General features: G+C 39.5%; 1 protein-coding gene across 10 annotated transcripts in view; it reads right to left on the minus strand.

Annotated features, from left to right (window-relative positions):
* Nucleotides 1-800: 800 nt before the first annotated feature.
* The window catches only part of LOC122885055 (LIM and senescent cell antigen-like-containing domain protein 1), a 32,579-nt gene continuing 10,824 nt past the window's right edge, over nt 801-22,555 (minus strand). For 3 of the 10 annotated variants that reach the window (XM_044215681.1, XM_044215678.1, XM_044215677.1), the window contains exons 2-11: nt 11,978-12,137; nt 9,970-10,036; nt 9,735-9,855; nt 8,612-8,761; nt 7,826-7,976; nt 6,081-6,173; nt 5,134-5,182; nt 4,763-4,838; nt 4,057-4,245; nt 801-2,753 (exon numbers count right to left, since the gene is read on the minus strand). In XM_044215681.1, coding sequence (XP_044071616.1) covers nt 4,101-4,245; nt 4,763-4,838; nt 5,134-5,182; nt 6,081-6,173; nt 7,826-7,976; nt 8,612-8,761; nt 9,735-9,855; nt 9,970-10,036; nt 11,978-12,137 — 1,012 coding nt within the window. In that variant the 3' untranslated portion in view covers nt 801-2,753; nt 4,057-4,100. Of the gene's footprint in view, nt 2,754-4,056; nt 4,246-4,762; nt 4,839-5,133; nt 5,183-6,080; nt 6,174-7,158; nt 7,252-7,825; nt 7,977-8,611; nt 8,762-9,734; nt 9,856-9,969; nt 10,037-11,977; nt 12,138-16,231; nt 16,812-22,555 lie in introns of those variants that run through there. The other 7 variants (XM_044215682.1, XM_044215680.1, XM_044215673.1 and 4 more) reach the window with 5 other exon arrangements.

The following is a 22,555-nucleotide window of genomic DNA, read 5'->3' on the forward strand; positions in this document are numbered from 1 at the left end:
AGGCTCCTTAACCAATGAAAACCGAGTATTCAGTTTGACGCACGCTAACGCACTGTATTTTGAAGGAGAGGTGGGCTGGCTAGGGAAAACCCTCTGTCTGGGCCACAGGCTCCTTGCATTAGATGTAATGGTATAATTCACATAGTCTGCAACACTACTAATATAATTATTCTACACAACACTAATCAAACACCAATGAAACCATATTTGGTTATATTTTGCAAGAATACATGGGTATTAATTGATAATAAAAGGGAAAGATGAAAATCCAGTAATAGTTGCAATGTTTTAAACATGCACTTTGCCTTCATCAGGGTCAGTGTAAGTATCTCTTGTCTTTTACAAGGACTATAAGTGTGTATTAAGTTTCATAAAAGCAGTCATTTCCTCTATATCAGCGTTGTCTGTGCTGTATGCACCTTAAGTGGGGGTAAAGTCGTAAATCTACTCAACCAATGTAATTTTCCAAGGAATGGTATTTTAGCTTTAATAAGCCCAAATATGTTACATTCAGTGTAGAACAATCAAGCCAAAGCAGCTAAAAAAAAATTAGAAACCATCTATAAAACAAACAAAAAATCTCTTTAATTATAAAAGATATTATGTGTATTTAATCACAGAAACCAAGTATGTTGCCAGTTAAGGTGGAGCTGGAGGCAACTCATTTTAAACCTTGGGAAACTGCCATACTTTTGGGCGTAATTAAATGACACGTGTGAATCCTAAACCTGCTAGTGATGTCATGTTACACTGGTGAGGTGAGAAATTGTAAATCGAAAACATTACTACATGCACACTGGTAGCATTGACATACATGTTTATTCAGATGAGTTGATAGAATTATCTTAGATATAATGAAAAATAACTTTCCATTCAAGTCTAGAACATGCACTTTGGTGTGTTTACATGAATAAATGTTTTCTCTTGACAAGCATTGTGAAGATAAAATACAGTACAAGATGTCTGTCTGTGTAGAGTCATCTCAGTCTCCCAGGTAGTAAGATATCAAATAAAACTATTCACTGGGCTATTTTTTAGCAGAGCTGAGGTTGTGTTTCGCAACAAACAGTTCAATGGATAGTTTTACTTCTACATGACATATGAAAAATGTTGTGGCATAGGTAGTGAAATTCACAACAGTAACATAGGCTTTGTATTTCCATAAAATAGTGGAATGTGTTCTTCTGTTAAACTATTATGTAAAAGATAAGCGTTCTATGATAAAATACTGCTCAAGTGAAACTATTCTTTTCCATTTACAACAGTTGGCGTTCTTTCTTAAGAGGGTCTGAGCCCTGAGGAAGTCGGTACACCACTCTAAGAGGATCACTTTCTCTGGATTACAAACAGCAGAGACACATGTTCCAACATCTAACATTGCTCCAACATCCGGTCTCTGCACATGCCACAAGCCATCATGTTGTAACACACACACACACAGAGTTAACAGTTGCCATGCAATAAATCCTGTTACTGTGAAGCTTATTATGTTCAGTATCTGTTGAGAGTGTGTCAGAGGAGCTGCTTCATCTCTAAAGTCATTTTTAAGCTATAGATATATATATACGTTGAAAGGCGCTTCTAATATTCGGTCGCCCCTCATGTATTTAATGTAAATTAGAGTAGATCAGACAAAAAAAGACGGTGTAGTCCCTCATTCGTCCAGGAGTGTTCTATCGTAGAAAAGGTTTCAGTCGTAGTCATCTGGAAACGTCTTGATTCTGAAAACAGTGTCCAGATGACTACGACTGAAACCTTTTCTACGATATCAGACAAAACTGAACATTATAAACTTGGGATTTATTTCAAGGCTGTTGTATTGGATTATATTAGATTGTACAAGTGAACCTAATAAACTGGTAACTCAGTATAAATACCAGTTTGCATAGAGGTTGTTTCACACATAAAATGCACAGCACATAACAAGACAATTCAACATACTGCAAGCGATGGTTGAGTCCATCACTGTAGCATTAAGGAAGCTACAGTATGATGTCAATAAACTGTGGATGCAAAAAGAAATTCTAACTTTATAAAGCTAAACACAAACTAACTTAGCAAAATATTAAAGAAAATACATATTAATAATACATAAAACGTTGGTGGAAAACAGGAAATATTAATACACACATTTAATGAAACAACTTTCTTTGGGTTTACTCCATTATTGTACAAGAGTATCAGTAACATAAGTAGAACGGAAGACACATGGCTTGGCATTGTGAGACAAGTTGGCAAACAGCCTGACACACACAATTTTTATTTGTTTGTATGTTCTCTTAAAGCTCATTTGTCATTTTGAAATCCAGGACCATCATCATCTGTGTTAAGGTTTAATATATAGTGAAATAAGGCAAGCATGTGAAAGATATACAGTGCAGTATTTGAGCCAAAAGGCACTGAACAGGTTAATGTTAAACCTACTGATTGACTGACCAACAATCTGTCTGCTAACCTGTCTGTCAGTTTCAGGCTCATGAAAAAGTGGAGTGTTCCATTGAAACGACCTAACTAAATTTAACATACCAGTTATATAAAACACACACACGCTATCTAATAGGATTGTCAATTTTGGAAATGCACGGCCACCTCAGGGTCTCATCTGTGTCTCCCTCCCTCCAGCTGCTCAACTGTGTGTTTACTTCCGTGCAACAGTTTCAGACAGCTTCTTCAGCCTCTTCTTCAGCTCCAGAGGGAATTTCTCGTAACACTTCTTACACACTGGCTTCATGTCAAACTCCACAAACTTGTTCCTATGGAACAAAGAGTTACAGCCACGGTTACAGGTTAGAAGTTAGATGTCATCACTCCCAGTATGTACATGTCTGTGTCAATACTATGTCTACTAGCATTACCACTAGCACTAGCTACACTCTAGACACTGACAATCATACATTTCATATCATTACAAACCACTTCTGCAACAGCACATAAACTGGAATGCTGACACGCATGTGTTATAAAACAAATTAACAAAACAAAACTCTGTGGTCAAAAGTGAATATTAAAGATGGGCAGTAAGTGATTTTTTTGAAAAATCATTACCAAAAACCAGTTTTGTTTTTGTTTTGGCCGTTTAGCCATTATTGACAGCAGATAGTTGAGACAGGACACATGGGAAGAAAGAGGTGAAAAGATGGATGACGTGCAACAAAAGTCCCCTGCCAGAACCGAATCAGGCACATTATACGTACAGTATGTTATACTTCTTAACTACTGGGTTACCAGCACGCCCAAAACTTGTTGGCAAATGTCAGAGATAATTGGTGAAAAGTTAGAAGAGTGACAGATCTGGATGCAGGTGCACATCAAGCAAATTTTGTAAGGGTTTCTACACATCGTAGCTCAGGGATTTTTGAACATTCTTGATATTTTTTCACAAACTACTGCACTTGCTTAAATGAAAACAATCATGTATCATGTACATTTTTTATGATTGACACAACAAATTGTGAGAATTGTGAAACCTTGGCAGAGGTAAAATGTGTTCCATGAGTGCTTTTTGGTTGTTTTCTGTGTTAAATGCCTTTAATTCCGCTAACTCTGGCAAGCTCTCTAAACCTTTCCCCCCAGATGCCCTGGACTACATTCCCTTCAAAAGCAGATAATCGCTGGCAGGACCAGAGCACGTGTTAAACCTGGTGGCACCTCAGCACTTCCACAGTTGCAGTTAGAAAGCTGCCGGAAGTGATTAAGGCTTTACCCTTACGCCCAGACAGACTGGGACACCCAGGATACAACGCATTCCCTTCACCATGTGACTGATCTGATTTTCCTGTTTGCATAGCAGGGGTTACCAGAGTACCAGCCGTAATCCTGACTATGTTTCTGGCTGAGAAGTGCTCATGTACTGAAACCAGTGTGAGGTCACGCAAATATGTTCAGTGTGTGCGTATTCACCTACTAAATGTCTGCTTTTGTCATTTGGCTTGAAAGGCAGATTAATTAAGTATAACAGTGATATGTAGGATGGAGTGGCATGTAGCATGTTTGAAATATGATGACAATGAAACAGCAAAAGAATAGAAACAGAAAGGAAGGAAGGTGGAAACTGACCAAAGGAAGAAGAGTGGAAGTGAGGAGAAAGGAGAAAACGAGGATCACAGACACATGGGTATCAATAATTTCTTCTTCTTCTCTTTTGAATCGCGTTCACGCTTGGCCAGCCGGCGTTTCATGTCATCCGGCAGGCGATCGTAGCAGTGCTTACACACCGGCTTCAGATCCACCTCCACAAACTTATCCCTGACGGAGCAGGGAGAAGGGAGAGATGGCGACGGGTGTGAAAGAGGGGGAAGAGAGGAGACATTGAGGAGGCAAGAATAGAGAAATAGATGGATGAGAAGGAACAAAAGAAAAGGGAGGAGGATGAGGAGAGAGGGCAGGGGAAGGAAAAGCGGAGCAAGAGAAGCATACAAGAGAACAAAGAAGAGGGATGATGAAAGGGTAGAGAGGTGGAGAAACAAGCCCACAGAGACACAGGATTATAAGAGAAAGGTGAAAAAAATCAGGAATGAACAGGCCTGAAAAACAGACAGTTAACAGCAGCAAATAGTCCCAGATGCAGGGCAGCTTTGAAATAGGAAAGTGACAAGCAAAGGGAGAGCTTGGCCAATTCACATGTGCATTTCTGGCAGTCTTCAGAAAATAGAATTAATACCAAATGAGTACATAATCTACGTCTAAAACCCGTGAATTGATCCCACTCCGCAGTGATAGTATTAATGTTTCAGTGTGTCCCTTAGACTTGTGTATTACTTACTTGAGGGTGAGCTTGGTGTTGCAGGTAGAGCAGGCAAAACAGTTGACACACCAAGCCTTGTTGAGGGCAGACACCACTGGAAAAAAAATAATAGAAGAACAGAGTCACATGAAACACTGTCCCAGATTACCATCAAGTTAAATGGATTCGGTTTAGTCTGAAATTCAGAATCTCATTTTCAAGTGAGACCATGCCAAGAAATCTGCACACAGTGTATAGATCAAAATACAGTCAATGTCATATAAAACTGAAATTACAAGGTGAAAAGTGCTCTAATGAACACTGATGTAAACAGGGCTTCATAATGAGTGACATAACACCACTCCACCCATAAACCACTATGTATTTTCAGTCAAAACAAGCTTTCTCACCATCTCCTTCGATAACACGATTGCAGTGGTAGCAAACATCTCCAAACAGCTGAGTGTGACGAGGGGAGAGAAACAGAGAGTGAGCATCACGCCGACACGTCTCATGAGTTATGAAATTATGCGACACAATGCAGCACTGGCAGTCTTTATCATGGCTAATATAAACATGCAAACAAGCACAGGCTACAGAGGCATTTTGTAAACTTCCCTGGAAGCACAAGTATTGTGTTGGAAAAACAAATACCTAAAAAAATAAATAAAACACTCTAACACTAGGTGGAGTTATTACACTGACTAAATGGGGGTCTTTCTGATCCATCTCAAGTCGCAGAAATAATAAATTTTACTGCCAAACCTGGCATTTTTCTGTTATTGAGTTATTAAAACTTAAACAAGTGGTGCCAACTATAACTAGTCCAACAATGTTCTGCAGTGTCATTTTGTTGATACTAATGTATGCTGTTTTGTACTGATATATATTTAAATATATGTCTAGAACTTATATAGACACCTGCACTGGGAAAAAGTAGAATATCTCACCCAGAGTCCCTCATATGCACCAGTACAATTTGTGTATGTGGCTCACCCAAAAAGATTTTTTTATTGTTTTATTCAAATGTCTGCCAGTTGTTGCAGACATTGAGGATTAACTGCACAACTGATCAAAATTGTGCATTCAAGTGAAATATTATAGACTGAAAAAATGACTTCTCTGATTGGAAGTTGGATTGTGAAAGCATTGCTGCAACTAAAATTTGAGATATATCGGACTTCTCCACATGACCACCCCCCCACATCATCACTTTATACTGAGCTTGTTTTGATGACTTGCATACTATAAATGGAGCCGGAGGAGGAGAAATGTCATGACAGGCAAAACATAGCAGCATGTTTCAGTTTCTGTTTGCGTGTTCAACATAAATATTCCCAATACCGTTGAGTGTTACCTGGTTATAGTGTGTTTCACAGTAGGCCAGGCCCTTGCGTTCGTAGTGACGGTGTCCCAGGAAGGGTTTCTCACACTTAGCACACACAAAATGCTGCAAACGAAACCCACGGTCAAGCACACATGGTTAGCACAGCCGTCATGTCAGTACATTATCACATTCAAGCAGCAGCACAATCTGGCTCAGACATTATCAGGTCAGAACACTACCAGATCAGTTCAGTCCAGATGTCCTGTTACTGCGTCCAAACAGAATACAGAGAGTAGAGAAGGTGGACAGAATACTGAGCTCTAGATGGTGTACTAATCCTCCAAACAGACATGTGAGGAATTAATGGTAGGGTGTGACAGGAAAGAAAAGGGAATGTACACTATTTCTGATAATGCCCATTTAAGCCCTCATAAATAACTGAATGAGGACCCCTCATGTGTCTGTGTATGAGGACACCATGGATGAGTATGACAGAGGAGGGTTGCACCAATATGGATTTTTAAAAGCCAAAACAAAGGTAATTTTGATGGAGGGTTTTGCTAGCCGTTTTTTTTCTGCCAATATTCATTGTTTTCAAATTTGACATAATAATCTCCCATATTTTATTTTTGTAGTGTATAAAAAGCCTCCGCTATGTGAGTACATGAATTTTACCTCTTGGATCAACAAACTTCTTGGATACTCAAACATTATTTTTTTTTTATGGGAAACGGCTAAGTCAAAAATGAGTAAAACACAATTACTTATCATAATTTCAGATCATAAAATAAGGTAAGCAATAGCTTAAAAATAAACGATACATTTTTTAATTTATATTTAATGTGATCATATTTTAAAATATAGTGTAATATAAATATTGGGTTAGGAAAAGTAACTAATTTGAATCAACTGGGTTGAAAATATGATCTGGCATCAAGACACAAGTTTAGCCTGTAGATGTCAAGATATCATGCTCTGGACCAAAGGGTTGGACAGACAGACTTATATTAGTGTATCCCTTGTACGGAGGCTGGGAGATTCTAACTAGGCAGGGAGAAGTGACACACTGGGCAGCAATCAACGTCAGGCCAATCCTTAATCCCCTCACCATGTCAAAGTGTCTCTCACAATAGGCACGACCACTTCGCTCATAAAATGGGTGGCCCTGAAATGGGCGCTCACACACAGTGCACACATGATGCTACATGGGGGAGGGAAGACAGAAAAAATGGCCATAAAATGTGAAAAGACAGAAGAAAAGATGAAGATAGGTGGTGGAATGACGGCAGGGAGAAGATAAGAAAGAGACAGATAACAGAGGAATGATGTACACTGCTCGGAGATGGAGCACACTGAACATAACTGTGGAGATAAAGCTGGAAGAAGTATGAGTCACACATATGGCACATATTAAAGTGAACTCATTGGAATGAAATGAATAAATAAAAGAACAGAGAGAACAAAACAAAGACCAGAGGCACATACTCTTGAATGAATAGCTACTTTCAGTCTCTCAAATATGTACAATTTCAATTAAATTGCATTTCAGCAGGAAATCCATTAAAAGATTTGTATTGTATATTGTAAGAACCTCAGAGAGTTCTGTTCTGTTTCTGTATATACAGAAAGTAAAAATCATTTCAAACAGAACATTATATAATTTAAAATGTAAATTAATCTGGAACCAATCTCGCAGACAATATCAAACAAATGAACACATTTAAGTAGTGTCTCCTAAGCTTCAGGTAACTGAGTTCTATAGTTTAACATCGCACCTCCACGTGCCACTGCTTGCCCATGGCATTAACCACACGGCCCTCGATGGGTCTCCTACAGGCCCCGCAGATGGGGACACCCATCTTGTCGTGGCAGGGCAGACAGTAGAGCTCCCCCTTCAGCTCCCTGGCATCAGCTGTCAGCTCCTTACTGCAGAGATAGAGGTAAATAAAACTACATCAGCTCTCAGGTTGTAATAATACTACAGTTAAAGACTTTTCCATATAAAATGTCACAAGACACTTTGACTGAGTCAGATCACAGCATGGGCATGACACATGCCTTGTCTGTGTATATAAAATTACAATGACACAGTTTGTCCACCAGAGAACAGTCTTTGGTCCATCATTTTGTGGCAAAGTGCTGCATGTGTTGAGTACTTGTTCTAAGTCTGCAGAGACTATGCACTTGTGACCTAATTTGTTGGATCACTGTGAAATTTCCATGATAAGAACATTATATCAGTGAATTAGAGCTGCAACAAATATTTATGTTATGATAATCATGGATGATCTGTGTCATCTCAATATATTCAAGCCACTGGATCCTAGCATCAAAGTGTGCATAAACTTGGCAGCATCACAACTGCATAGCAAATGAGGTGTGAGTCTGGCATGGAATTAAAAGACCTCTATCTGTCAGAAGCGTTTTCAGGACTATTTGCAACCTGATGCAGCTTGCAATGAACCATCTACTCGAGCATCCAATTCCTGTCACTTCCTTAATGCTCTTAATGATTTGTGAGGCTGACACAGCTGGCCAGGTTTGTGTGTGTGCATGATTACCCGCAGTTGTTGCAGTTGAAGTGATCAGGGTGGTAGGGGTCATTCTTGAACAGCAGAGGCTGCTCCTCAATAATGGCGTGACACTTCTGACAGACGTACTTGCCGAGGCCCCGAGCTTTCTCTCTGTTGTGACATGGACGACACAGGTGCCTGATGGGAGAGAGAGGAACAGATAAAAAAACAAACAAACAAAAAAAGATATTTGATTAGATACTTAACTGATCTCCTTAGATAGATCAGCAAAGTATCTGATGTGTTCCAGGGTCAGCCAACTAATGTATCTCCCCTAGCATGTTCTTCAAGGATCTTTCCACTTGCACAGCCATATGACTGACTGCTATTTGCTCTGTGTGAAACAGCTGATGCAGAGATAGTCACCGAGTGCATGAAACAAGCAGCACCGTCAATTATCATCCTCCAGAAACCTCATCCATAGCAAGTCCTGCTCTAAGATTTCTGTATTTCCTCACCAAAAGTTAAAAGGAAGGGTTCACCTTTTTCAACACAATACTCACATGCCCATATGGAAATTGAAATGTCAATAAATAACAATAAACATCCACTGCAGCTCAGCAAAGACACACTGTCTGGCAAAACACAAAGAGGGAATTTGGTACTAAAAAACACTGTAACTTGGGAAACTACCCTCTTGATTTGTCTACCTCAGACTGCCAAAGCCTCATATTAGCTTCAGCTGAACTTTAGAAGTCATTTTTACGCAGAACGAGGACTATGGATTTTGTCCCCTATTACTTACATTGAAATCATTGAAAATGTGAACCTATCCTTTAAAAAACTTAAAACTTAAATTTAAGTTAGTTTTTCCTGAACAGTTTGCTCAGTATCAGCAAGTATAAAACAGCAAACTACATTATACTTCTCTTTTAGTACTAGCTTTCACCTCAGCTGACACTTTTTATCCTAACTTTTGAGGGAGGACAATTAAAAAGGAGGTCAAGGAGGAGAAGGTCTTGAGAATGCTTGATATCGGTGTATAGACGTTGTAGACACATCAACACCAGATAAAATAGCATCATAGAAAACATTTGCAGTAGGCATAAACCGATATGCTTAAACAACTATCACCAGTGAAATGATGGTGACTGGTTGTAGAGGAACTGACCTTCCAGCATTCTTAACAAATCCAACATCAGCGAGCACTGCCTGGCAGATATCACAGCAGAAACAGTCTGGATGCCAACTGTTGTTCATGGCCTTGATCACACGGCCTATGATGAACTCACCTTGGAGAAGAACAGAAGATTATGGAGGGCAGCTACAAGGATATTTATTTTTTGAAGGGCATGAGCAGACGGATGGATGGTATTATTCTCTGTGACTGCAGTTCCTGTACTTACCACACTGGTGGCAGCAGGGAGCGAAGAGCATCTGGAAGTCATGTTCACAGTATTTCCTGCCTTCAAACTGTCAACAGAATTCAAACAATTTGTACACAATTAATTGAAGCACACAGCTGTACATTCACACAATAGCAACAACATTAATAAACAGTACCATCCTAAAAAACATCTCCTCCAACCACTATATACACAAATATATTCTAATATACTAATATGTTATGTTGATCAAAAATGGCATCACCAATGTGTGAAAACAGTCGAGGAACAGGCGGGAAAGAATAGTGGATACAGTTTAATGATGGCAGCTGTAAAATATTACTCAGCAACACTGATGTACTAGAAGAGGAGGAGAAATTAAGTAAAATCAGGAAGCAAAAGGGGAAAGATCAGGAAAGATTTTAATGAGCCCTCCAGGCTGTGTTGAAACCCAAATTTGAATGAGTTTTTCTTAGAGAGCTGCTTCTTGAAATAGAGCCATTACTCGGCATAGAGAGCATTTTGTAGTAGTAAGCTCAAATCAATCAAAATGATATAAACTTGAACTCCTCTTATCTTTCTTTCTGTGCAAATGTGCAGCACAAAATGCAGATGTGGAGTTAAATATCTAAATCACATGTCCTAAGACACAAGTCCCCATGTGATATTAGTTTTGTGCAAGCATGGCTATATACTGAACTGTATAAACACTGTGATGTTCCAAACAGCCATCAATGCACCATAGCTTCACATTTGCTGTACTAATACAATGCATGTATTCAGATATCAAAAAACATCTTTTTAGAATTTCTACATAGTGAAAATGATTGGAAATAGTTGCATTTTATTTTATGTAACTTGTTCTACATAACATCATCGACTGATTTCTTCCCTTTGAATTGCTTCCTAATGTTTCTCAAAAAACATTTTATTATGATTCTAATGTAGGTGATTTAATTGTACAGTACTTTTTAAAGCATTCATAAACCACTGACGCTCAGAAACATCAACAAGACATGCAGATGTAAAAACAGGGTAATTTTACCCATTGAGAACTGACCTGATGTAAAAAAAAAAATACTGTCTTTGCATTTTAAAGGGAAATGAGAGTTGAGAATTGAATTCAGTCAGAGTCTAGCGGTCATTCAGGTTTCTGCATGCCTGTGACAAGCAAATGTTTTCTTTCTACTTTAAATCTACAAACTCAAGAACAGTATGATCCTACTTCCAACATCTCCTCATACATTGGCAGGCTACTACTGCTCAACACAGAGAAAGGGGTAATATTCAATATTTATTTACAGGGAATCAAAGGGTTAAAGTATTGCCGTTGGCTTTGATGTTGATATTGATTGGAGCATTAGAGACACCTTCTCTTTGATAAACTGACAGAACAGAGCAGCATCAGCTTCTCCAGGGCCTGCCGGAGAGACATCTGGCCTTGAGTCAAGGCTGGTAAGCAAACAGCTTACTGGAAGTGGGCTTCTAATAATTCAATGCTGCATTAACGTTGTGCTCACCCCTCTTTATTTACTTCAACAGGACCATGTGTTTAGATTGTTTGTCTAAGGAATGTGCGCTAACAATAGCCTTGCACTAAACAATGATCTACCTGTCTGTAAAGAGAAAGCCAGTTCATTTACCCATCATGGCCATTTGAAATGTATTTTGAGCTGAAAAGACAAGTGTAACCATGGTTACATTGACCTTTTCAGAAGAACTTCTGTGTTTAGGCAATAGATCCAAGCATCTCCCGAACCACTGTGCATTTAACTTAACTGCAGGGCCTGCAGCAAGTGTATGTGAGCAGTGCCGACAGGAGCTACAGTGTTTTTTTGGGCATGTCTAGACCACTCGGGGTAATTTTTCATTGAATCATATTTGCTAGAAAGTCCAAACCCTTTGCAAAGCCCATGTTTATTGTAACCTGTTGCCCTCCAGGTGTGTTTAAACCTGTCAGTTACGGCATCATGTATCTTCTATTGGATGATGACAGACTGAAAAGACAAAGGTAAAGACAAAGTGTTACCTCATAGAAGAGTCCCTCTGGGAACTGTTGGAAACACTGGGCGCACACAAAGCACTGCTCATGGTAAAGTTCCCCGTTACTGTTCACTATCTTCTCAGCCGGGGCGAAACCACTCTTGCAGCGCTCACACATGGCATTGGCCAGGGCATTGGCCATGTTGCTGGGAAGAAAAAGAAAATTCATAATCTTAATAAATCTTCATAAATCTTATATGTACAGTATATATCTTGATATCATTCAACTTATTTAAAAAACACAGTGTATCTGTTTTTTTCTTCATACATTGGTAATTTGTTTCTGTAGGTCATATTTCTTTAGGATTAGCAATGAACTACCGACAGACAGATAATGGAATCTACTAGGCAAGGCATTAACCAGGGTCAAGTCAGGACACAGCTAACACCAATATTTTAACATCTATCACATGTTTCTCTTGTCATGAAAACAGCTGGAAGATGCACTAAGTACAAGGAGAGAGGAGAGTGGGGAAAATGTGATGTAAGAGGATATCAGCCCATGCAAACACACACACACACACACACACAATCTTGGTTCTAGGTTTATTTTGGCTCTGCTTATCAGGGTGTGGGGATCAATGATGTGGGAAACCTACATGTTATCTTTTAAGAGACAAGCTGAAATTACCGTTTATTCGTTGGCACTGTTTCAGTTAGTATGACATATAGAGCCAATCCTGCCCTTTCATTAAACAATCAGAATTGTTTTACTGCCTCCTTGCAAAACATAATGTAATATAGATATATATAAACAAGGCAGGGCCCCAGGCTAATTATTTTTTTCCATTGCAGGCATTGGTGCCAGAACCTGCAGCACAAATGTGGTCACACCCAAAAACCTGCCACAGTGCTTCATAATAGGGTATTCATTTATGCTCTTTTTTCCAGCTCACCATCACATGTTAGTTAGTCACAGCACATAGATGTTAAAAAACCTTCACATTAACTTATGTTATAGAGACCAGTACTAGAAAAAAATGTGATTGACACTTAACTAATCAAAACTAAAAAACATGGCAATCTAATCTGGAAACATACAAGTAGCCAAATTTCTCCTACACTGGATAAATGATGATGACAAATGTGCCATGCAATTGCTGAATGGTATGTCAGTTTATATTTACAACACTTAAATTTTATAGTTGTTGACAAGGTTTGGGAATTTGAGAGAAGGCAAGTCACGCTATCATTTAAACACTGCTCACAGTTGGCTGATTGGTCCAGTATGTTGCTGACCGGCCTGAAGTAATTCTACAACGGATGTTTTTAAGACTTTAATATTGTAGGGGGAACTGAGCACAAGAGTCTGACTTCTTCTCCTATCTTGGGATGGGTGTTATGGATGCATGTGGTAGGGCAAAATCTGTCCCATGGACAATTCTCATATCATCTCATGGTATATATATTGTCATATCACCCAACCCTACTTCTATTACAGATTTATGGCAGAACCTTGGAATAAATCCATTAAGACAATAACAACACTGCTTAGTACCTGAAACAAACTGGAAGTAACTGGGAACATGTTGCAGACAGAGATGTTAAAAGAGGAAAAGAAAAAGGAAGAGAGAATGGTGGGACCATCCCGGCTTTGTTTGAAAGGTCAGAATACCAAAGTGTGTCCAGGCAGATTTTTATGGAGTGATGCCATCTGTTCATATTAACTTAGTTAGATCAACTTGGGAAATAACAAGAATTCCAAAAACTCCCAGACACACTGCTCATCATTTCTCTCTTTTTTTTGGGGGGGGGGGGGGGTAACTCTGAACTGCTCATCATTTTAACAATGCACATCTCAGTTCTACCAAATGTCTTTAAGGATCTGCAAAAAAGGGTAACTTCTCATACCCTTTTTAATGCACTGACTACATTGAAACAAGATGTAGGAATGAGCAGTTTCAGCTGGGTCCACTCCTCAAACTTTTCAAATGCATATTGTTCTATATACTCTGTCTGGCCTGATATCACACACACTGACAGCCCTGCCCTGTCCAAAGGATTTGTGGGAGGAAGTGATACATCCATTAGGCATTTCCACCCTCCTATCTGCCACTAGCACCCTGCGTGAGTGAGAGCCAAGCCTATAAGCAGTTGTAGGACTAAAACAAAATAGGTTTTCTTCATCAAACTCAATGCACTGAATTGCACTTTTATGGTGGACAAAAAATCTGTTTAGGTTCATCTGTGTAAATGTACTCCTGTGTCTTTACTTTTGAGTGGTCAGAGTTTGTGTGATGTCTACCACATACTTTAAAAAAAAAAATAATAATAATTTTTTAGATTCAGCATCAGTTTTTGGCAAAGGTTGGGGCAAAAACAGGTATTGTAACCAGACAGACAAAAGTAGGTTGGGAGCAGGTTTCTTAATAAAATCCACACGTCTTTCCTTCTACCCTCTTAACACCACGATGCTGGCCTGTGACTATAAATGGAGGCTGGTTGTCAGCAAAGGGAAAGGATGCAGACTATAACTTCTGTTATGAATACCTTCTGTTCCCTCTACCGTCCCTTCTCTGGTCTTCAGTTTCCTTTCTTTCGCATCTCCTCTACTTTCTCCTCTGTTTTCAGTGTTCTGTACACATCTGCAGACACTGACTATTCAGATAGTGAAATAATGAATCAATTAATTTCTCTACACATTTTTTAATTAGAGTAAACTCTTATGTCAATATTATGGAAAAAAACTGAGACCCAGATATTGCTGCCTGAATATTCAAAGCTCAGTCAATGTCTTTCCCAAGCACAGACAAGTCAAAAGGTCTTGCACTCACCACTGCCTTATCCCAGTATTTTGACCAGCAATTTTAAGTATCAAAATGTAATTACAGACTCCAACATCACTGTACATTTGTGGTTTCTTCAACTCAGAAGTTAAAGCCCCAATGTACATTCAAACATACTGATGGACAGGGGCCAGGTTATATATCTCAATATAACACCTGCCAAAGACCACATTTTACTAAAATGTGTGGAAAGGCTTTTTTATCTAATAACACTAGGAGTCATTTAAGTCAGACATTTTCAAATACCACACATAGGGGCTTTAATTTCTCCATGACTGACAGGACTCTCAGTTTATCATCTTACAGTTAGCCAATGGTGGCTGCTGCTTGCTTGTCCCACCTGAGCGCTGACACCTTCATCCAAATTTAGATTTTTTTGTCCCCAACACTGAGAAAGAAAAGTCCAGGCTTCAACATGTCCCTTCACAAACCTGTAGGGACCCCATGTCTATGTTTTCCTCCAGCTTATGATGAGGCCAGATCAGTCAGAAACACAGTATGTATATTTAGCCTTCCTGTCCCTCATGCACACATACTTGGAATGCCAGTTGACATATTCTACTTTGCATAACAACTTTGCAACACGAAAATAGCCCTTCTTGTGTGCTCCCTCCTGTAGCGCTCAGAGCTATCCCTGTACAAACATGGCACCTAAGGCAGCTTAAGCAAATCAAACTGTCTGGTAAACCCAGCTACTAGAATATCAGAATTGTTCACATTCTGTAACACTATAGTAAGCTCAGAGCATACACACTAATACCATGCCAGTGTAGAATTCCTTAACACACACATCCACTACCTTGCAACATTTTTCCTCACTGTCATCAGTGTAATTGGCATGTCAGTTACCAAAATGTATTATTCTTCATCTGTAATGGTAATTCAGTGATGGGGCAAATCATCCACCAACCACAACCATCACACAACCAAGCCAGGGAATCAAACCACAACCACCTGTCCCGGTCTATGCTCCATGATACTTGCTCAGAGATACTACAGTTAGGCTTTAATGAGTATGGGTTCTTGTAGGATGATGATGGATGAAAGTGGAGGTGTGTCTCTGACAATGAAACAACCGCTGACACAAAACTTAAACCATCATGTTTAAACCATACTAACTCAATACTTTTTGGTGGGTCAGCAGCTCCTTTAAAGAGGATGAGGCAGGTTTCACTGCAGGTTTTTACTGGCTGCTGAGTAAAATCCTTTCACACCACACTAATAGGATTTCTCTGGTGAAACATCTCATACAAATACATACATACATACATACACAAGTAATAATAATAATAATAATAATACAGCATATTCACTAGGTTTGGTTTAAGGACCAAAATCCAATAATCAGATTTGTTTTCTTTTAAATGTAAGTGTCGTCTTCTGGGCAAACATTTATTGTGGTTGACAACTAACTACAGTGCTTTAACCCCTGTCTTCTAAAACTGTGTACTTACAAGCGAGCATAAAAATCACAAAATTCCTTATAGACTTTGACATCGCTCTTCCGTCTCTGGGACTTGGACACTGGGACCTCAGCCTCTCCCCCGTCACCACCCCGAAGCCTCTGGTGGTAACCGTTCATCTCCCCATGAGGAACATGGTCCGGGGCTTCTCCATCCTCAGGTATTGATGGCGGCAGGGCACGACCATTCATCTCCATACTTATCTACAACTATCTGAATTAACTGCAAAAGTCCACCTAACACCTGTATTAAAGTCACCGCTGTGAAAACTCAAAACACTCCAATAAAAATCCTCTGTGCTTGTTCAATGTAAGTTGCCAGTAACGGGAATGGCAATCCAGTAAGCAGTGGGAGCTGTAATCCACATAGCAAGAAGGAGACCGAAACACTGATCAGACTGCGCTGGGAGTACTCTCCCTCTCTCACACGCACACACTCCCTCTTTCTCTCATTCCCACGTCAACCTTTTCTCTTTTTTCTATCTCTCTCTCTCACACACACACACGCTCAGTCTCCCCTCCTGTCACACACACTGTCTATTCTTGGGCAGGTTACTGAAATTAAAGAGCCCACCCTGACGCCTGTCCAGACAGAGGTCACTGTGCCATGACACACAAACACATGCGCACACACACACACACACACACACACACACACACACCTTAGCTGTATTTTTAAAAATGTTTTGCATCCCTAATAGCTACAGTCTATGGCTAATATCTAGCCGGTGCTGTCAATCTGCATGTGTGTGTGTGTGTGTGTGTGTGTGTGTGTGTGTGTGTGTGTGTGTGTGTGTGTGTGTGTGTGTGTTAAACAGCTGGAACTCTCAGCTTTCTGGGAGATATAACAACGTGGCTCCAACTCAGTATTGCGCAAAGTGGGAATGTCGCACAGGAAAGCAGAGAAGCTAAAGCAGTAAGATACCAATATGACAGGAACAGAACAGATAACACATTGCTGTTTATTTCAGTCATAAACACAACATAGCAAGAAATCAAGCAGCAGTATGTTTAGACAAACACACAGGGGCTGAAACTGGAGCCAGACATTGTCTAATCAGTGTCGCCTCCTGATATGAGGGATGCAATGCAGTTGGTTGAAGGACATATTTATAGTGTAACAGATCAATACTACACTGGTTGGGATCTGAATCCAAATTTTTACACTACTGATTTCAATTGCATTTGGTTCACCTCATCTGCTAACTTAATGTCCCTCCTTTAGCTACTCAATGGTCTTCCATGTGCTTACATTACAGGGTATAACAAGTGCCACATTTGGCTTTGACTGCCAGAGTGTGCACATGCTGGCTAGCTTAATTGGAGTCTTTGCACACTTGCTCACGTTCACCATTTCCATATATACACTAACCTACTAGTAAACCATGTCATGTGATTGTTTATGAACTGCTTATTTTTACCAGACAGGATTAAAGTCAGGATATAATGGAAACATGGTGTCTTCTCCAAGTGAGTCAACAGAACGGCTTGATATCAGTTTAAAACATCTATCTGAAGCTATCTAGAGCTACAATTATAAAATATGTTAATTGTCCTTAGAAACCCTATATTGGTCTAAGCCTAGGCATTCCTTTAAACTCATGAATCGGTGTCTCCTCTGGGTAAATGATAGCTCTTTATGTGGTTAAACTCAGCTGGCATCTCAAATTAATGACCACTTCCCAAACCATCAAAACAACATAAAGCCAGATCTGGAATACACTCCAGTGAGACAAACATGCATCATTACATGATGCAGGATAAACAGTTGCTGTGTTCATCCTGCAAAACTAAGGGATGTACAATAAATGCACAAGTCTATAGAATGTCAATGTTCTAGACCTGTATCTGTGTGTGTGTGTGTGTGTGTGTGTGTGTGTGTGTGTGTGTCCAGCTGAAACATGTCTGAGTCCTTCAGTATAACAGTCTTCTACATGACTCCATCATTCCACAAATAGACACCCAGTGGAGCCTCAAATCCAAACTAGGTGCTGGCAGCTGCTGTTTTGTGTCTGTGTGTATACGTGTGTGTGAGAGAGTTTGTATACATAGTAGGGGCCAACTCTACCTCCTCTGAAAGGGACTGCCAAACTGCATAAAACATTCCAAGCAAGTCATTTAAGCAATTTGATTTGTTTGTAAACTGCATCATATTTTCTAAATGCATAATATTAGTATTTTTTTTATATTGTTTCAAGACTGCCCTCACGACACAAGCAGTGGTGTATGTTATGTATTTAGTACAGCGTGACACTGTGAAAGGCTTCTGTCACTCAAAACACCCACGCTTTTACACCCTAGTTAAAAGGGACAGTTCACCCCCAAATCAAAAATACATATTTTTCCTCTTACCTGTAGTGCTATTTATCCATCTAGATTGTTGATTGTTTTGGTGTGAGTTGCTGAGTTTTGGAGATATCGGCCGTGGAGATGTCTGCGTTTTTTTTTTTTTATATAATGGGACTATATGGCACTCGGCTTGTGGTGCTCAAAGCGCCAAAAAAATACATTTGAAAAACTCAACAGCAACGTCTCTTTGCAGAAATCATGACCCGGTTACTCAAGATAATCCACAGATTTGTTGTGAGCAGTTTCATGTAGGGACTATTTTCTTTTCTATAGTAACTGGGCATATTTCACCAGGCACCACCTAAAGCTTCAAGAGCCTTTCCAAAAGAGAACAATGACTGCATTAAGAATCACCTGTCCTTAGCTGGGCCTCTGTTGGGAATCTCATCCACTGGGAACCAGTGTTGAGTGACTGGGGTACAATGGACAGAGGGTGGGTGCAACAGGAAACACACAAAATCTTTCCTCCTGATTACAGACATTGCCATGTTGCAGGGTGTTCCAGGGTGGTGCAGGGTAAGCGACAAAATTAAGACTACTTAGAAGTTGGCAGAGGCTATATCCTTGCTGAAGCCAGCTACTGATCTGTGCTAGTTACCAGACTCTAATAGAAGCTAATGACCAGCCAAGCCAGTAGCCGATCCAGTGGGTTGCTAGGTTAGATGCATGAGTTACCACCTTGGTCGCACTGCTATTTACTGTTTTTTATGACCAACTGCCAGCTACCACTACTGACAAGTGATTAGACAAAAGTTTTCAACAGCGGTAGAACAGAAAGGTCAAACACAGCCTTTCCTTTCTCTCACACTCCTGATACACACATGCAAACAAATAGCAGAGACACTGTAATAAATTAAAGTTGCACAACACTGAAAATGTTGTGCAACTTTATGAAATAGACAAAAAGACAAAACGCTCTTGCATCTGCGTAAACAGTGAACTCTGTTTTGACAGTTAGTAGTTTCCAGTTTGTAGTATTGTTATGCCAGTGCTGGGCACACCACAGTGCCAACCACCAACCATGGTTAAAAAAGAGTGGAATATCACTTTAAATAATAATAAATAATAATATATAAAACTAAAACAATGGGGTTCAAGCTTGTTTTTCAGAGAGGATTTTTGTCTTTGGTATCATTACCATTTAGACATGTGACTTCATCCAAGTTCATACTTGGTCATTACTCAAACATGACTGTGTTCAGTCAGATGAAGGGATCAGGCCACACAAAAATCAAGCTTTTCATGATGGTCTGTACATAATATTAAAAAGGTAGGAGAGGGCCTCTTTCTCTTGTGTGCTGAATATGGCAGACTAGAAAAGGCAAAAAGATCAGACATGATAGTCTTTCTGTTGTGGGCTCTTGAGGCATCCTAGACACAGAATGGATTGTGTAGTATTATGACAAATGGAATAAAACAGAAAATTGCTCAATGCTCACTTTTTGTTGCCCCACGTCTGTCGGATTGGACCATTATAGAGCTGGTAGCATGTCATCTGATCACAGCATTAGATTTTGTTTTGGACATACTTAAGGTGATCTTTACTATAGCCCTGGCCTGCAGAAATACTGCAAATAGGCTTCTGACACTATTTTGTCCACTGGTAGTTCAACATTAAAATTCTAGCAGTCAGATAAAGGAATAATCAGATACTTTAGCAAAAAGAGCCACGGTTTTTAATGAGAGAGAGAGAGAGAGAGAGAGAGAGAGAGAGAGAGAGAGAGAGAGAGAGAGAGAGAGAGAGAGAGAGAATGTGAGTGCCGATATGAATGTCAACCTGAGCTTAAAAATGGCTACAGCAACTGTCAGCAGTCGACAAAGTGTCTCTGGTGTGTGCCCTCTGCTGGATAGGATTCTGAGACTTCCTTATGGGGTCACTGGAAAGGTCACAGGTCAGGTCACCCACGTCAAAGACTTGGAAAATGAGGTAGGAAATATATTGTTCCAATGAACAGACCTCTGCAGCTATTATGGAGGTAAAGCCATTCATTTTCTAACAGCAGTGATTCTCAACAGTCCATGTGCGCTTGGCTCCCACAGTCAGAAATATTTAACCCAATAACACACTGACAAGCAGTTGTCTATTACATTTTTCATCAGCAAAAACAACCCCTGGCCATTTTTTGCTAATTCAAAAACAACTCATTAAAAAAAAGGCACTAGGTAGGCAAAAAAAGACCTCTGTAGCTTTGAAATTTAAAACTTAGATATGTGAATAAATAATAGCTAATTCCATATAAGATTTTATATAGTGTCTCAAAAAGTGATGCTACACCTCTTGAACCCCCGAGGATGATCAGACAATGGTTTGTTTCCAATGCAAGCCTTGTAGACTATAACACTGCTTGATATGCTTGGCAGAATAACAGTGGGCCAGTACTGAGGATGAACCTCCTTTCACTAGATGATCCTGGAGGAATCTGTTTTCAGTTGGTGCTTGGTTGGTGTTTAATTTGGATTTGTCTGATTAGCTTGTCTTTGAATTCTTAGTTTCCCACTAAAACCTCAACTAATGATATATTTTCTTTATACTGATTTTGACTGTCTCTCTCTAATAAGGATGGATTAGGCTATAAAATATACAGGATTCCCAAGGAAATCAAACAGTTATCTGCAGAGGTTGGGGGCATATCTGCAGATAACTTCGAATAACTCAGTGACACTGCACAGAACTGAGCCAATAGGAACATTTTCCAAGGTGTCTTTGTGGCCAAAATGATCACAATGTGAAAAAATATGTATTTGATAATTGTTCGGTCATAATCTTTAATTAAAACAAACAATCCTGCAGTTAAATGAAAATGTATATTATAGAACATTTAAACTTTGTCTTAAGGTTGGTTCAATGGATCTCCAAGTGACTGCAAACAACCTTTGAAAATTTTCAGACCCAAGCAACAACCCAGACACTCAGCCGGTGCGAGACAAGCAAATCCAGGCCAAAGAAACAGATCAAACACACCCTGCTCACGCACCCACCCTCCCCCTCACATACTGTGTCAACATCAACCATGGCAACACAGACATCAGGGCTGCTTGGGTAAAACCATTTTTCCTTTGGCAAGGCATAGAGAGTTTGCACACTAACACCAGCATACACACTCACACACACGTAACACTCAGTGACACACACTGATTCAGTGAATGTGCAAACATAATTCATGACTAACATTTCCTTTGTTTTGCACTTTTTGTTCTTGACGCCCATTTTGACCTGCACTATCATGGGTCCAGTTCCACTTAATTCTACACATTCAGCCCAAAGGATAACAGTAACACATTATACGAACCTTTTCAATACTGTAAAGTAACAAGCAATTTATTTTTTCACTTTTATGTTACAAATGTAATTGGTAATAAGGGGCTACCAGGTACATTTACAGGCTCATTTTAAACCCCTAATGTACAACTAAATTACATTAAATAATGTTGAACATGATTAGGTCTGCTTTCGCATACATAAAACTTCTTCGAAATCTTGGTGTGTTTCACTTGGGATCAGCGGTGCCACTTAATGATAATGGTGTTTGTAAGTGTGGAAGAAAGCAGAATATTTGTGGACCAAGTTCCATTTTTGTTTCATACCACAATTGTTTTCATGGTAAGCACTAATTAAAACTAGTTAGCATGTAGCTGCACAATTCTGTATACAATTTTTAGGGAAAGCATTTTTTAAAATAAAAACTTAGGTATGGCAATGGACTGTATAAGGCTCCTGGCAGAACTTTCCTGCTAGTTTTCATGGCTTGGATAGCTTCGTCACTGCTGTATTTGTACTTACCTTTCAGATAGTTAAAATTTGTGATGTTACCCCACGGTGGAGCAGATGCACTTTTGACTATCATAATCATGTTCAAATCTGAAAAAGTTCTAATAAAAAACTAAAGAAACTGATACATGTATATTCTCTTTCTCACCACCACTGGTGGGGTTTCCTTGCTTCTAACTCCTCTGTACTCATTTTTGT

Source organism: Siniperca chuatsi, linkage group LG12, assembly GCF_020085105.1.
Source record: "Siniperca chuatsi isolate FFG_IHB_CAS linkage group LG12, ASM2008510v1, whole genome shotgun sequence".
NCBI classification, from domain to species: Eukaryota; Metazoa; Chordata; class Actinopteri; order Centrarchiformes; family Sinipercidae; genus Siniperca; species Siniperca chuatsi.